The sequence below is a fragment of the Pelodiscus sinensis genome, chromosome 15 (assembly GCF_052426305.1).
Source record: "Pelodiscus sinensis isolate ZL-2025 chromosome 15, ASM5242630v1, whole genome shotgun sequence".
NCBI lineage: Eukaryota > Metazoa > Chordata > Testudines > Trionychidae > Pelodiscus > Pelodiscus sinensis.
The window spans coordinates 12,901,267-12,917,157 of record NC_143066.1 but is presented as its reverse complement, the minus strand read 5'-3'; the positions used below and the strand labels follow the sequence as shown (position 1 = coordinate 12,917,157).

Below are 15,891 nucleotides of genomic sequence, written 5' to 3'. Positions count from 1 at the left end.
CTCCAGTTATCCCTCTAGGATTATTTTGTGAGGCATTTGGGTACCAACATGAAAAGTGCAGTATAAATAGAGCCCTACGTGGACACAATTTGTATCTGCAGAAATGAGCTGCAGATATCCGCATTGACCGCTACGGATGCGGATACCTGCAGACATAATGTGGATAGCCACACATTTGCGGGTTCTAAATATAAAACGTGTATCCGCATCCATATCCACAAAAATGAGTTGCGGATATCCACAGATTTGCAAGGCTCTATCTATAGACACTCTTGCAGAAAATTCTAGGTCCTGTGACTGGAGCATATACTAATTTTTAGTTATGCTAGTGCTAATTACTGTCAAAGTTAGAGCACAGCCATTCCCAAAGTACACATTTCATTCTCAGAGGTTTATAAAGAATATTGACTTATTGAACTGACAGAGGTAACTGGATGCAAAATTTGTTGAACTACTATTCTTGATTTTGTTTGGAAAGAATATTTCCTTCGTTTGGGCAAATTCAAATTTGAGAAGCCAGCTAAGAATAAGCAAAAGTACAATAATGAGCCATCTTGTTTAAAGAAGCGAAGCCAATAAGGTATCTAGTGCCAGAATAGAGACTCTGCAGAGTATTGATAATTTGTGTTTACTGTGCAAAGGTGCCAGTAAATCTTTTTTTACCAACAGGATGCTGATTTACCTGGTTTCTCTGTGATAAGTAGTTTAAGTAGTCTAAGTAGTGAGTTGTCCTCATCCATACTCTCAGATTGTGTAAATCAGAACTGGAGAATGGGACATAATAGTCTTAAAAAATATGCCTAAGCAGGCAACAGTATAAATATGCATGATGATTCATCTGTGATATCATTTGTTTTAATCTAATATGATAAAGCTTTCACTTCCACAGTCTTGCAGATTTACTTTTCAGAAGTTTTACAGAATTTAGGAATTTTTCCTGGATTATTTTTAGTCAGTTACTTTGGTTATTCTATTAGTACCCTCTTCATTGTACCATGTTAAATTCCTGGTCTTGCTACATATTTATATTTGTTGTATATTTGAAGACTATTGGACTCCTTACCTTAGCTGTTACCTATCTTCTAATCTTCTCAGTTGATACCCCAACTCTTTAACAGTTTTGTTGCTCTTTTCTAGATTCCCTTCATTTTGTCTCTAAATCTAATTTGTTTAAATTGTTTAATCTGGCTTCCATCACTACTGTATTAGCTCCATTTTATATATGCAGCGCTAAGGCATAGGATAGATTAAAGCAGGGGTGGCCAACCCATTTAACAAAGAGAGCCAAAACAGCGGCGGAAAAAATGGGAAGAGCTGCACCAGAATTATCAAGCAAAAACAAAAAAAAGTGCAAAAAAACAATTTTTTAAAAGAGGCTGCCACTTTAAGAGGGCCGCCATCTTGGCTGCCATTTTTAAAACCCCGCAGCTCCGACCCCAGTAAGCACAAGTGAGCCGGCAGGAAGCGGAGGTCGTTGGGGGGCGGGTGCGGGAGTGGCTTCACGAGCCGCACTTTTCGGAGGCAAGACCCACATGCAGCTCGCAAGCCGTGAGTTGGCCATGGCTGGAATAAGAGGTTTGCCTGAGGTTGCTCAGGAAGTCTATGAGGGAACTGGGAGTAGAACCAGATTTTCTCAGTTCTAGTTCAGTGCATTAATCACAAGACCATACACCTTTTTGTTATGCTGCCATGAAGTGAATGAAGTTATCAGCAACCTGCTTCTCGAGGTGGTGATGCTTAGCTTTTGCTCCAAAACTGCTTTTTTTTAGTGGTCCTTACAAGCTCGTCTAGTTTATCTGCTATTGCCTCTAATCTCTCTTAACATTAACAGGGGAGACAAATTTAGGAACCATTAAATATCAGTACTTTGGATCACATGCATCTGACGAAGTGGGTCTTTGCCCACGAAAGCTTATGCTCCAACACTTCAGTTAGTCTATAAGGTGCCACAGGACTCCTCACCACTTTTGCAGTACTTTGGAGTTACCTTTCTCTGAGTATTGTACATTTTTTAAACTGAATTTCTTTGCCTACTCATAAATTTTAATCCCTTTTTGTACCTTTGTATAATTTCTCTGTTGTTCTTTACCATTCCAAGTTTAGAGTAATTTAGAGTTAGCATGCTTTTCATTCCCTCTTCCAGGTGATTAATGAAGACGATAAGAATGAATCTAGTATTGATCCCTAAGCCTCCTTTCATGTGCGTTCATATACACACTCGTTTGTTGTTGCCCTTCCTACCATCACAAAGTTTTCAATTATATAAAACGAAATTAGAGAGAAAAGTCATTTTTAAATAGTCTGTAGTGTACAATATTTGTCAAATCCTACTGTGTTGATTGCATGGACATTCATGGTTCATTGAAGGAATTGCTGAACTCTTCAATATATTTACCTGGTTTAAAATTATGAACGATTACAATAGTTTACAGTGAGCATAATTGATTATTTTATCCACCTTGCTTTGGAAAACCATAAACATGGGTAAGTAATAATCTTCACAAACTATAATAGATGTATGTTAGATTATTATAGTATCAGTTGAGTAGTTCTATGAAACAGATCTGAGAAGAAACAAGTGATTAATTGAACATGCTGAGCAATCAATTTTTTTTGAGTACTAATTGAACTAAATATTTTGTAGGCTGTGTACATGATGCCCACAGAAGGAGATGACTCATCCAAAAGTGTTCCTTTGGCATTGCAGAGAGTATTCTATGAACTTCAACACAGCGACAAGCCAGTAGGAACTAAAAAGCTAACAAAATCCTTTGGGTAAGTATCAGAAATTTAAAATATTTTTTAGGATATAGTAAGTTCTTAATAAAGCTTCCCCACATTTTTTCTAAAATTACTTTTGTGTTATAGGAAATTAAGGATAGTTTACAGAGGTGTAGAAGAGAATCTGTGGTTATTCTTTCCTAACATGACTTTTATTAACTTTTTTAGTGTATCAATACAAAAGGGAGCTGCACCCCCTCCTTGCTGCATTTGCCAATCTCTTCCCCCCCCCCCCCGTCTTGTGGGGAGTAGACAACCCCAACACTCACCCAGCCACCGGGGAAGGCCAGGCTCAGGCCATGACAGTCTAGGTTCCTTCTCCCTCCCACTCCCCCTTAGGGTTGCCAGATGGTTGAAACAAAAATACTGAACCCCTCTCCCTCCCAAAAAAAATTCTGTTGAAGGAAAAAAAAGGGGGGGAAGAGCCCCCCCACCCCAAAAAGGACTCCAAGACTTACTAAGTAATAAATAAATAAATAAAATAAAACCGCATTAAAACAGCATGACCCTTTTAAGAGTGAATGCAGGGATAGGAATAGGAGAGCGGTTGAGCACTAAGGCCCAGGGGAGGCATTGCTTCCCCTTGGTCTTTTTGCCGGCAGGCAATTTGTGCCAGCAGCCTTGCGGAACCAGGTAAGCATGGGATTGGGGGGAGAGGGAGGGGCTCCAGAAGGGGAAGACTGGATGCTGAGTGTTTGTAGGGTTGCCAGGTGCCCGGCATTTTCACCTCCTGGCCGGGGAGGGGGGGAAATCAGAAAATACCGGACATTTCAGGTGTCTGGTATTCTCTGGGTTTTTTTTTTTTTTTTTTTTACCGGACAGGAGGCGAAAATACTGAACTTTCTGGGTGAATACCAGACACCTGGCAACCCTACTCCCCCTACCTTAATTATCCTCTCTGGCAGTGATGTGCACCAGGGCTGGCTCTAACTCTGGCGACCGGAGAGGTGTAGGTAGTGCTGTGTGCACACAGCACTCTGGGGGTACGTCTAGACTACATGCCTCTGTCGCCAGAGGCATGCAGATTAGGCTACCAGACATAGGAAAATGAAGCGACGATTTAAATAATCGCCGCTTCATTTAAATTTATATGGCTGCCGCGCTGAGCCGACAAACAGCTGATCAGCTGTTTGTCGGCTCAGCGCGATAGTCTGGACGCGCGGGTGGCGACATCAAAGGTATTTGTCGACCAGCCAGGTAAACCTCATCCCAGGAGGCATACCTGGGTGGTCGACATATACCTTTGATGTCGCCACCCGCATGTCTAGACTATCGCGCTGAGCCGACAAACAGCTGATCAGCTGTTTGTCGGCTCAGCGCGGCAGCCATATAAATTTAAATGAAGCGGCGATTATTTAAATCGTCGCTTCATTTTCCTATGTCTGGTAGCCTAATCTACATGCCTCTGGCGACAGAGGCATGTAGTCTAGACGTACCCTGGGTCACTGTAGCCTGCTGAAGTGGGGAAAGCAGCAGTCCAAGGGGCCACTGTCCCGATCTCCCCACCATGTGGTCCCGCCTGTGCTGTTCTCTGGCCCAGCCCTGGCTGCAGAGTCTGAGGTCACCTGTTGACCCACCAGGAATAGAAGGGAAGGAGCAGATGGGTCAGTTCGGTGTCTCCCCCAGGTGGCTTGGGGTGCTATGGCAGCTGTGGTAAGTGCAGCTGCTGGTGAGGGGTGAATCTCCATGGAGGCAGCCAGACTATAGGTACCATACTCTTGATTCCTCAAGAGTCTGGCAGCAGAGGAGCCCCAAGAGCCCGCTGCTGGCACATAAGCACAGCTGGGAGCCCTGCTCCTAGTGCCTGTCCCCGGGCTGCTGTCCTGAGCACTGCACTCCCTCTGGCTCGTGGGCTGTCACCGCTGCAATATATGGGGTCTGCCAGCTACTGTGCTACGTTTCTTGACGTTAAAAGCACTGTGGGATGGGGGTGGAGGAAGGGAAGAAGGGGCTTGGTTTAAAACACCAATTCCAAGTGGCAAGTGAAGCAGCAAGGTTAGCGAGAGAGGGAGGAGGCAGGTGGGATGCAGTGTGACATGATGACATCAGTCTGTCATCCTGAAGGAAAATCTGTTTTAATAGAGAGAGAAAACAGATTTTTAGTGTTACAAAGCTCCTCCTCTGCCTTGGTGAGTCCCACACTTTCAGGCAGACTGCTCACCTCAAAGGCATGGCAGCCCTCGGTTTAGACACTTTCCTTAGGGACATAGCTTAGCATTTATTTAGCCACACTCATCCACCACCAGGAAAGGTGAAGGGATCAAACCCTATAGTCTCTGCTGCCTCTCCAAATAGTTGAGGGACAGGACAGTTTCCTTTTCCAAATTAGTCTTTCCCCTCTGCTGCAACCCACTGTCCAGATCAACTCTCTCCCACGGTGAAATGGGAGTTGGCAAGTGGGGGAAACTCTGCCCTGCCCTCTTCTTGGGGTTCCCACCCAGAGACCTGTGGTAGCAGCTGTCTGTAATATCTCCAGTGTCAGCTATGTGATGGCTACAGATCCCTGAGCCATTTCCCCAAGGCCCTTCCCAGCACCATCCTTACCCAAGCTCTTCCTCCTGTTACCTACTAGTGCTTGTCCCTCTCAGACCATCCACAGTGCCTTCTCACTCCAGCTCCTTGCATGCAGTGAGCTATCAGAAGAGGAATACTTTTTAAACATTATCAGCTGGTTCTTCATTGGCTCCGGGTGCCCTAATTAGCCTGCCTCACTTGGTTATAGAAAGCTCCCAGTTGACTTCAGGTGTTCTTAATTGACCCTAATTGATTCAGGCAAGTTTTTGCTTCTTCTGGACTAGCCCTTTATTATTATTATTATGAGCCAATTAGACCATCATAAGACGGGATTTTCAGGTCTCTCCTCCACGTCGGTCTTCTCTCCTGAGCCTCTGTGCGCTCTCTCTCTCTCAGCTCTCCTCTGCCTCCTGTCTCTCTCTCTCTCTCTCTCTCTCTCTCTCTCTCTCTCTCTGTCTCTCTCTCTCTTTCTCTTCTCCTCCCCCTCCTGCTTCTCACTCGGGGGAACGCGGAGCCCAAACAACTGTTTGGGCTCCGCACTCCTTGTGCTGCATGAGGAGTGCGGAGGCCAAACGGTTGCTTGCACCACTTGCTCCCACGTGGCAGCCTGGCTAAACAGTACAGAAGTCAGCCGAGTGCCACAGCAGGAGGCGAAGGGAGGCAGGACCTGGAGCCACTGTCACGCCACACGTCACCGTGGCGCTCTGCTGACTTCTGCGCCGCTCAGCCAGGCCACCGCGGGACAGGAAGCGGCCGTTTGGGCCCCACACTCCCCATGCAGCATGGGCCGCCCAGAGGGAACAGCCAGCATTTCAGGCAACAGCGCCGCCCAGAGGGAACAGCCAACATTTCAGGCAACAGCACTCCCCTAGAGGGAACAGCCAGCATTTCGGCGTTACAGACTCTCAGACACTGGGCTACTATATATATGATTATTATTTGTTAAGTTAACTCTGGGAAAAGGGCCCTATTTAATCTGGGGCTAATGTACTTTTCTTCTGCCTCTTTCATGCAACCATCTGGTCTGATGCTTTCACACTGACAGCATTGAGGTCAGCTGAAATGAAAATCAGATGTTTTCTTGTACATACCATCAGCCACTTACAGCAATAGAGAGTTAGATTTATAATTTATCTAGTGGATGATACATGAAATATGTATCTCTGCTGCACAGAGTAGAGGTGCTACATCATAGAAATGATCTTATTTATCCTAAATATATTTTCCCTAAATCCACTTTGGTGGGGACTTATAATAATTTACAACAGATGTTCCCAAACTTTTTGACACAGGGACCAGTAAATCCATTCACGAACTTTTGGAGGACCGGTAACATTCATTTGCATATTTGCATAGTCATTAATCAAATTATGAATATTCAAATAAGTTGTTTCTGGTCCTCCCAAAACCCCTAGTGCCAGCTTTAGCAAAGTAAAAAGACCCACAATCTTCTTGCCAGCAAGTTAAGGAATATGGATTGGATAAAGGGACTGTAAGACAGACAGAAAGCTGGTTAGATCAGGGTTTCCCAAATTTTTTACTTTTTTTTCAATCCTGTTTTTTGCAGCCCAAAAATATAAACACACAAAAAACAAACTGAGAAAATACCTGATGAGAAAATACCAGACATGTTATATGTCTGGTAAGTTTTATTATTACTAGATGTAGCAGTTTGTAGTTTCGAACTGCCTGACTGGTAAATGTGCTCAGACTGCATGAGTGTGTCTACCAGTCAGACAGTTCGCCACTACTCAAGGACGTGTGTGTGTGTGTGCGGGGAAACAATAGAATCCCTGGTCCAGACTAACTCGTGCTTTGTGCTTTGCGGGGGGAGGAGGGCAGCGCCCCAAGATCTACATATGGGCAAGTCAGTCCTGCTCCCCTCAGGGTGATTCACTCCCCCCCCCCACACACACACACACTCTCCCCGCTGCGCCTCTGGCCAGCCCCACTTCCCCCAGCCCCCTCTCGGGCAGCCAGTTCTCCCAATCTCCCTTGGCCAGCCCCGCTGCCCGCATCCAACCCTCCTTCCAGCAGCCGCTTCTCTCCCCATTCCCCCCCCCATCTTCCCCAGCCAGCTCCCTATCCCCAACCTTGCGCCCCCCGGCCCCTCTGCTTCCGCTGGCCCCCCCCAATCTCCCCAGCCCGCCCTGATTCCTCCATCCAGTGCTGCTTTCGGTAGCCATCTCTCCCCTCCTCCTCCTCCTCCTCCTCCTTCTCCTCCTCTTCCCACCGCCCCCTAGACACACCTCCCCTAGCTAGGACTCTATAAGGAGCCGGAATATCTGGCTGCAGACTCCGCCCAGACCGGTCGAGGGCTTGGGGAACCCAGCGCCACACGGGCACTCCAGGAGCGCAGAACACCCCAGCAACCACTCTGAGGCCCGGTAGTTTTTTCCTGCGGCCTGGTACTGGGCTGCGGCCCATAGTTTGGGAAACGCTGATTTACAACAAAGCACACGTATTCCAGAATAAAAGCATCTATACATGGGGTTAATCAGAAGTAGAAAATCTGCTTTAAATCCCAGATTAGAGATATGTCTACACATGAATGTTAGAGGTGAAACGGAAAGAGGGGGCTGTGCTCGGGCACCCTGGCCCTCCATCCAGGGTGGTGCTCCCCACAGCAGCCCCCTGGGTGGCTTTTACTACAGCCCGACTCCAGCTTCTAGCCTGCCCTGCTGGGGGAAGTGGAGGAACAGGGGGAAGATCAGAAGCAAGCTGTGGGGCCACTGTGCCAGTGGCCCCCACCAACTTCCACACAAGTTCCAACACTCTTGTGGGGAGTGTTGCATGGGCATGAGCCCTGTAAGCCTTTGCGTTAATCCTCAGCTGCTGCTGAGGTACAGAGGTCAGGTATGCAAAATTACTACATGGAAGGTCACTGCCTCTAATAACAGACTTGGGCTCTCAAACACTGTGATGCTGGCTGCAACATTAAGTACTTAAATATGATGCATAACATCATTTTGTTTGTGACACTAGCTATCAAATTTGGTTTGTATGTGTCTTACGAGGTCAATGAAGTTTAGTACGGTGTTTATGCTATTCCTCTTTAAGACAATGTAATAGAGGAAATTTTTTCTTGTTATGCCAACTGTGACTTCATAATAGATTTCCAGCAAGTTGAAAGGGAAGTCTAACATGAAGAGCGCTTACAACCTAGCCCGTCACTCATCAAGTCTAGAAGCACTTCTCCAGTGTGGGTGCTTAATGTAGAAGAGACTCTGAGGTATCTGGGGACAGGCAAGGTTAGAGCAGGGGTGAGGAGCCTTTTTTTGGTCAGGAGCTGCTGACCCACAGAAAAATTAGTCGAGGGCCACACACACATAACAAGCCAAATAAATAAAAACAAATAAATACACCCTCACTGATATGGCCTCTGACTGAGAAGGAGAAAGACATTCCCCTCATTACCCTTGCACACCAGAAGAGGGACACAGGCTAGTAGATTTTGTGTGCTCCAGCCAATATTCATTACTTTGTATCTGAAAATAAGTCATATTTAGAAATCTGTTTTCAGGCTACACATCCTGGCATAAATCAAAAGACAGACATTAATACTGGGTGGAGTGTCGTTGCCCCCAATGCTGGGAGGGAGCCCTGAGCTTTGCGGGCTGGATCCAGGCAAGCCAGGGGCCACATCCAGCCCCCGGGCCTGAGGTTCCCCACCCCTGTATTAGAGCCCACACACATTTCCCTATTCATCTTATTCACCTTTCTAGGGGATCTCTGGAAATGAGTTGCGCTTTCCTCACTGGGCTACTGCCCTTTTTTGCAGCAGCTCCTGAGCTTCACTCCCTCTCCTGGCCAAAGCGTGTTATTTCACCTCCCCCCCACCTCCAGGAAGCTGAACAATACCCCTTCTCCCCATTTAGAGGTGTAGGGTGGGTCATTCTGCAGAATCTAGGTTTGACTTTCCACTGTAGCAAGTGTTGTCTTTGACTTAAGAAGCCAGTATTCATTAGTTCTTAGATTAGAACATCTATTTGTGTTGCATTATTCATTTTAATGTTACACGGTTATTATAGAGATGTAATTAATTCTTCTCTGTTTCATTTGTCTTTAATTTGACTATTGGTAAAACCCACAATAGGGAAGCAAGAAATCCATTTTCAGGTGTTAGTTATGCTACATTTTCCATGTTGCTTTGGGAAAGTCATTTAGCCTATTTGTGTCTCAGTGAACTTCATCTTTAAATTACTCTTCTTAAAATTGTTTTACATTTTCAGGTAGGAGGATATAGAAGTGCACATGTGACTGGGCTCCAAGCAACGCTGCCGCTTTGAAATGCCACAAGGAGCCTGACGCTGGCCTCCCCATGGCATTCAAAGTGGCAGCCCCGCACGGAGCAGCTGACCTGCCTCTTCTCTCCCCACCTTGCTGCCTCTATCAGATAGAGGCAGCAAGGGTGGGGGGAAGCGACTAGTCGACTATCCTGTTGACTATCCAATAAGCATTTGCTTATCAGATAGTCGACTAGTCCTTCACATCCCTACTACAAGTTGTCCCATGTTTCCTACAAAGTAAAACTAATTGTGATATTTTAAGATGGATTTTCAGAAGTGAGCAGTTTGATTTAACTCTGCTTCTATCTGTTTTGTTTGATGCCAATGGGAGCAGACTTAGACCAACACAGAGTACTGTCCAAATCCCAGTATTAATGTCTGTCTTTTGATTTATGCCAGGATGTGTAGCCTGAAAACAGATTTCTAAATATGACTTATTTTCAGATACAAAGTAATGAATAGTCATTAATTTTTTTGCAAATATGCTCTCTGTCCAAACACTCACCAATCTTAAAACAAAAGATGCTAGAATGAGATGTAGAATTCTGGTAATTTAACACAGAAACAGCAGATGTTTACCTTTGTAGAAAGCATTTGAGTGGAACAGCCGAAAGAATGTTTTTGTAACAAATCTGCTACACTGTTCAGGTCTGTAGGGTCTTGAAAGTGGAATTATAGATATTCTGACCATCTGCTCTGATTTTCTCGGGACAGTCCCAATTTTTAATGTTCTGTCCTGGTGCCCCACACAGTTCTGAAAAGTCCCAGAAAGAAGCTGCTGGGCATTGCTAATTCCCCTCTCCCGGACCAGGGAACCGGAGCCTGAGAGATAGTCCTGAAGCCTTTCCATGCTGCTAGCGAAATCCAGCCAATAGGAGCAGGGGGAAGCATTTCCTGTGGGAGCCTGCAAAAGCAGGAAAGCAGCTGGGGGGAGGGGAAGGCAGGGATCCATCTCACCGTGCAGTGAAGTTGCGGGGGGGGGGGGGGGGGGGAGTGGTCGGTGCAGGGGCCAGCAAGGTTGCAGGGGGAGTGTGGTCAACATGAGGTATACCTGGATTGCAGGGGGCTCCAGCCTCTGCAAACTGGAAGGCAGAGAGTGAGGGAAGGGGCAAGGGGAGAACTAAGAGGAAGGTGGGTGAGGAGAGGAAGGGGCTTGTGCAGAGGGGAGGGTGGCAGGGCAGAAGAAAGGGGCAGGCACCAAGGGGCAATGTGGAGGAGACACAAATGTCGGGGCTAAGAGGAGACAATGAGGAAAAGGGTAGGAGGGGGAGGGAAGGGGCAATGTGGGCAAGAGGGAGGAAGAGGAGAGGAGGAGTAGGTACCCGGAGAAGAGGGGTTGAAAGGAGGGGTGGTGGACATGAGGAAGGCAGGGGTTGGAGCAAGTCATGTGTGAAGGGAAAGGTGTATAAGATATTTATTAATAACTTGGGTGCCACAGTGGCGTGGCACACATCCAAACAAGCGCACATGAACTCAATACTGGTTCACAAGATAAAATTCACTCTGCTCATGGGAGGAAAATTTTAGAGGGAACATTTCCTCCAGCCTCCCCCCGAGTTAATGCAGTGCAAGTTGGGTTAATGCAATTGCAGGATAGTTGCATGGGGGGGGGGGTTCAGTGGGGAGCCAAAATCATCCCTATTGGTAGATGACAGTGGGAGAAGTTCTTAGAGGGGTCACATGACACCCTTTACTTCTGGTCATGTGTTCATCTTGACCCCAGGAGTACTACCTCCAGGGGTGGAATTTCTTGTGGCAGTGGACATGGCTAGCTGGGGTCAGGGGATGTGGCTAATGTATCCCTAATTTTGGTTACGAAAATACGGTCACCATAATTATACAGATTGCCAGTTTCAGTTCTTCTTTATCTGACTGTGTATTTAAACTTTGATTCTCAAATTGAATTATCAGAATATTTTTAAAATGCTGGATTTCTGTACTTTTGCAGTATAGTGATGTTATTACTTATTTGTCTTATTAAGGTGGGAAACATTAGACAGCTTCATGCAACATGATGTTCAGGAATTATGTAGAGTGGTAAGTTTCCAGCATCCCTTATTGACTTCTGCATATTCACCAGGCGTTGCCTATTAACGGATAGGTATTTAGCTAAATTCCCGTTAATACTGAAATTGATTCCTTGGATGAGAATAGACCAATGTTTAGAGGGTTCCATTTTACACGATTATCTTCCTTTGTAAATATAGTTTGGACTATGTGTGGCCCCTTAAAATTTATGGACCAGGATATAGGAACACAAAATTTGAAGGAACAAAGTTTAGAAACAAAAATATAGAAGGCTTTTCAAATGTGCTGGCTTTCCTTGTAAAGGTTGGATTGGAAAAATACCATTTAAAGGTGCTGGGAAAGGGAAACTAAAACTGGGGTTGTGCCTCTGTTTCTTTGATGAATAAAGATGGTAAGAGAGAATTGGGTGCTTTTTTGAATAATCTTTCCCTCCCACCTTCCCTCTCCCATTCTTGTTCTAAATTATAAATTCAAGTTCTTTCAGGCTTGAAAGACCTTGACTGCAGTATTAATTAAATGGTGACAACACAAGAGCTAAGCGAATTAGTTTACTTATGAAAGGAAAATTTGTATTCTGCTTAAACCTCTGTTTTATGTTTGCATTTGGGAAAAGCTAAACAACTTCAGTGATCAACATTCTGAATAGAAAGTCTTAGAGGGGTAGTCGTGTTAGTCTGTAACTTTAAAAACAATGATCAATCATGTGGCTCTTGAGAGACTAACAAATACATCATGAGCTTTCATGGGTAAAACCCACTTGATCAGATGAGTTGGGTGGACAAAACAAAATCCAAAGTAACAGCAAAAGTAGTTACCTGTCTCCTTGTTCATAGCTTTTTATGAGTATCAAAGGCAGGGGAAATGCCTTTGTAGTGCATTAACCAGTTAATATCCAAATTGACAGTGGTGAATTTGTAAATGAATTCCAGTTCAGTAGTCTCCCTCTGCAACTGGGGTGATAAAATTCCTTTGTAAAAGAATGGCTACTTTTAAATACATTATTGAATGTGCAGGGAGGTTAAAATGTTCCCCTTCAGGTTTAACTTGTCCAGGCACGACTAATGGATCTAAAAGTGACTACTATTACACAGCAATTTAAAAAAACAGCTGGAAAGAGAAGCTGAGAAACTTGTTTTCATTTGTAAGTTTGACATCTGTAATCAAGGTTTGACTAAAGACCTGACCTGGACGTGCCACTACATTCCACACCCTAATGACATAAAAAGCAAAGTGCAGCCTACTCTGTTAACCTAATTTAACACAGACACTCTAATTGACAATATTTCTCTAAAGTGCCACAGGACCATTTGTTGTTTAAGTTTTTTTAGTTACAGACTAACATGGCTATCCCTCAGAGTTTTATGTGTGTTACCATTTCTGATGTCTGATTTGTGTCCATTAATCCTTTGTCGCAGAGACTGTCCAGTTTGGCCAGTATACACATCAGGGGGCATTGTTTGCACCTGATGGCATATATTACATCAGAGCATATGCAGTTGTATGAGCCTCTGATGTTGTGGCTTATGTAGACTTGTGGCTTGTATAGATGTGTGGACAAAGTTGACAGTGAGGTTTGTTGCAGGGGTAGGTTCCTGCGTGAGCGGAACTTACCACTGCAACAAACCCCACTGCCAACTCTGTACACACATATACACGTGATACCACCACAGGACTTAGCAACATAAACCTGATATTTCTAAAGGTTGTTTTGGGTTTGTTTTTTTCGCCACAAACAGAGAAAATTTTCAAGCTTTATGCATTATAAAGGAATACACGAAGGCTCAAGCCCAGTTTTAACAAAATCTTTTGCATGACACCTTTAGTGTAGCCTTGTTTTGCAACCTGCTGTTTTTTATTCTGTTTTCATCTGGGCTATGTCTAGACTGCAGGCCTCTTTCGAAAGATCGCGTCTAGACTGCAGGCGGATCTTTCGAAAGAGAAATCTGCTTTTTCGAAAGAGAGCAGCCAGCGAGTCTGGATGCTCTCTTTCGAAGACGGCCTCTTTACATTGAAGAACGCCTTCTTTCGAAAGAGGAACTTTCAAAAGAAGGCGTTCTTCCTCGTGAAATGAGGTTTACCGCCATCGAAAGAAAAGCCGCGTTCTTTCGAAATAATTTCGAAAGAACGCGGCTTGAGTCTGGACGCAGGGGAAGTTTTTTCGGGAAAAGGCTACTTTTCCTGAAAAAAACCCTGAGTCTGGACACGGCCTTACTGAGAAGGAAAACTTATTTCAGTTCCATAAGCAGTTGGAGAGTACATGCATTTCAGGAAGAATCTGAGGGCACCCTGCTTTTGAAGTTTATCCTACTGTTCTAGTACATAACTTGACTTTAATAGAGCACTTCAAGTCTAAGGAGAAATGACATGGGGATAGCCCTGAAAGGATTTGGGGGAAGAGGAGGACTTAAGGAATTAACAAAAAGGAGAAACCAATGTCAAATGCCTAATATTTCATTGTCATGTGAGTTGCACAAGAAAAAGTGAAGTCCCCAAAGTTCTGTCATTACATTAAAATTATGTACTTTAAATAAACAAATTCAGAAAAAGTAGCTCAGTCGGTATAATAGTGCAAATCTAATATTTCTTTCAGTTGCTTGATAATGTGGAAAATAAAATGAAAGGCACGTGTGTAGAAGGCACTATCCCTAAATTATTCAGAGGAAAGATGGTGGTATGTATTTAGTCAGTTAACAAATTTTTAATATTAATTATGTTATTTGTATATATTGAAATCCTATCTTTTTATTTTTGTTTGCAGTCTTACATTCAATGCAAACATGTAGACTATCGGTCTGAACGAATAGAGGATTATTATGACATCCAGCTAAGTATAAAGGGAAAGAAAAATAGTAAGTAATACGTATTCTGTGTATGCAAATTAAATGTTGGGCCTGATTTTTTGGAGATGCTTAGTGCCCACCTATTCCATTGACATCAAATAGATTTACAAGGGCTCATCACCTTGGAAAATCAGGCCTTTGATTTTGTAAGTAGGTATCATAGCATGAAGATACCTCATAGAAGGCTTTTTCTGTATTTAGAGAGATTCTGCTTGTATTGGCAATCTCTTCCCCTGCCCTCCCCCCACCCCCCTTTCCATTTCTTATTAGGATCATTTTGTGTTTTAAGAATTCAATAAATTTTTCCAGATTACTCTTCTTCTGATGTCATGATATTTTGTAGTACCCTCAACTAGATGCTTCTACAATGGTTATAATATCATAGTGGATTAAGATTAATACAGGTTGAACTTCTCTAGTCTAGCACTCTCTGGTTCAGCAACATCCATGGTCATGATTTTAGTTAGCTGGATATCCACTTATCGTGGGTGTGGTCAAGTTCCCTGGAGTCCCATAAAGTTTTACAGCCATCAGTCCTGGTCCTCAGTGTTCTGTGCTGTTATTTAGCTCTAATTTACCCTGGTAAATTCTCTGGTTCAGCACCGGTCAGGTCCCAAGGGTGCCTGATTAGACAGGTTCGATCTGTAGGCATGATCAATGGAGTAGATGAACTTTTGAGAAACATAAACCCTTTTTACATACAAATAGCCATGTTGTTAAAACCAAGAGAACAGCTAACTGAGTCAAGCAGGATAGCAGTTGCTGTTAAATACATGAGCAAGTCATTGGCATGCAAAGTGAGAAATATAGAACTACCTAAGACTTCAGTAAACCAAACATATGATTCAAGGGGTCCACTCGTGTGTGTGTACCCAGAGAACTTTTCTTAACAATAACCACTGGAGAGGTGCTTGAACCCTCTGGACTTTGTAGCCATTGGGTGGTTATGTAAGCATGACACCGCCCCAACCTCCCTCAGTCCCTTCTCATAGATCTTTCCTGGCAGAGAGCCTCATAGCTGAGACATTGCTACAGTCAGCACTTGATCTGGTAGCCTCCTCATCTAGGATTATGGCCTGAGCTCTTCACAGTTCCATGGTAACATTGTTCCAGACATGCAGCAGATCATACCAGACTTAATGTTTGATGGATGGTCTTTGTTTTCTGAAAAGACAGAGGCACTCCTTTAAGGAAGCCAGAACCATATTACAGTGCTTTATGGTTTATATGTCATCATTTAAAAGGTGCAATTTTGGAGATCAGCCATAACAACAGCAGTTTAATTGGTACTCTCAACAGCCTTCTTATTCTGCAAAGCAACTGGCCTTTTCTTTGAGAAGACACAATTCTCACAAGAGAATGCTCTCTGGTTCCAACTTTAACCAGCCAGCTCATACTGTGGCTGGCAAGCAGTCATCTGCTTGTCAGTGATAACACCA

General features: G+C 44.2%; 1 protein-coding gene across 4 annotated transcripts in view; it reads left to right on the top strand.

Annotated features, from left to right (window-relative positions):
- Positions 1–15,891, top strand: part of USP7 (ubiquitin specific peptidase 7) — a 217,355-nt gene that overhangs the window by 141,509 nt on the left and 59,955 nt on the right. For all 4 annotated transcript variants that reach the window (XM_075899282.2, XM_006124597.4, XM_025185416.3 and 1 more), the window contains 4 exons: positions 2,645–2,775; positions 11,567–11,621; positions 14,203–14,283; positions 14,371–14,461. In XM_075899282.2, coding sequence (XP_075755397.1) covers positions 2,645–2,775; positions 11,567–11,621; positions 14,203–14,283; positions 14,371–14,461 — 358 coding nt within the window. The remainder of the gene's footprint in view (positions 1–2,644; positions 2,776–11,566; positions 11,622–14,202; positions 14,284–14,370; positions 14,462–15,891) is intronic.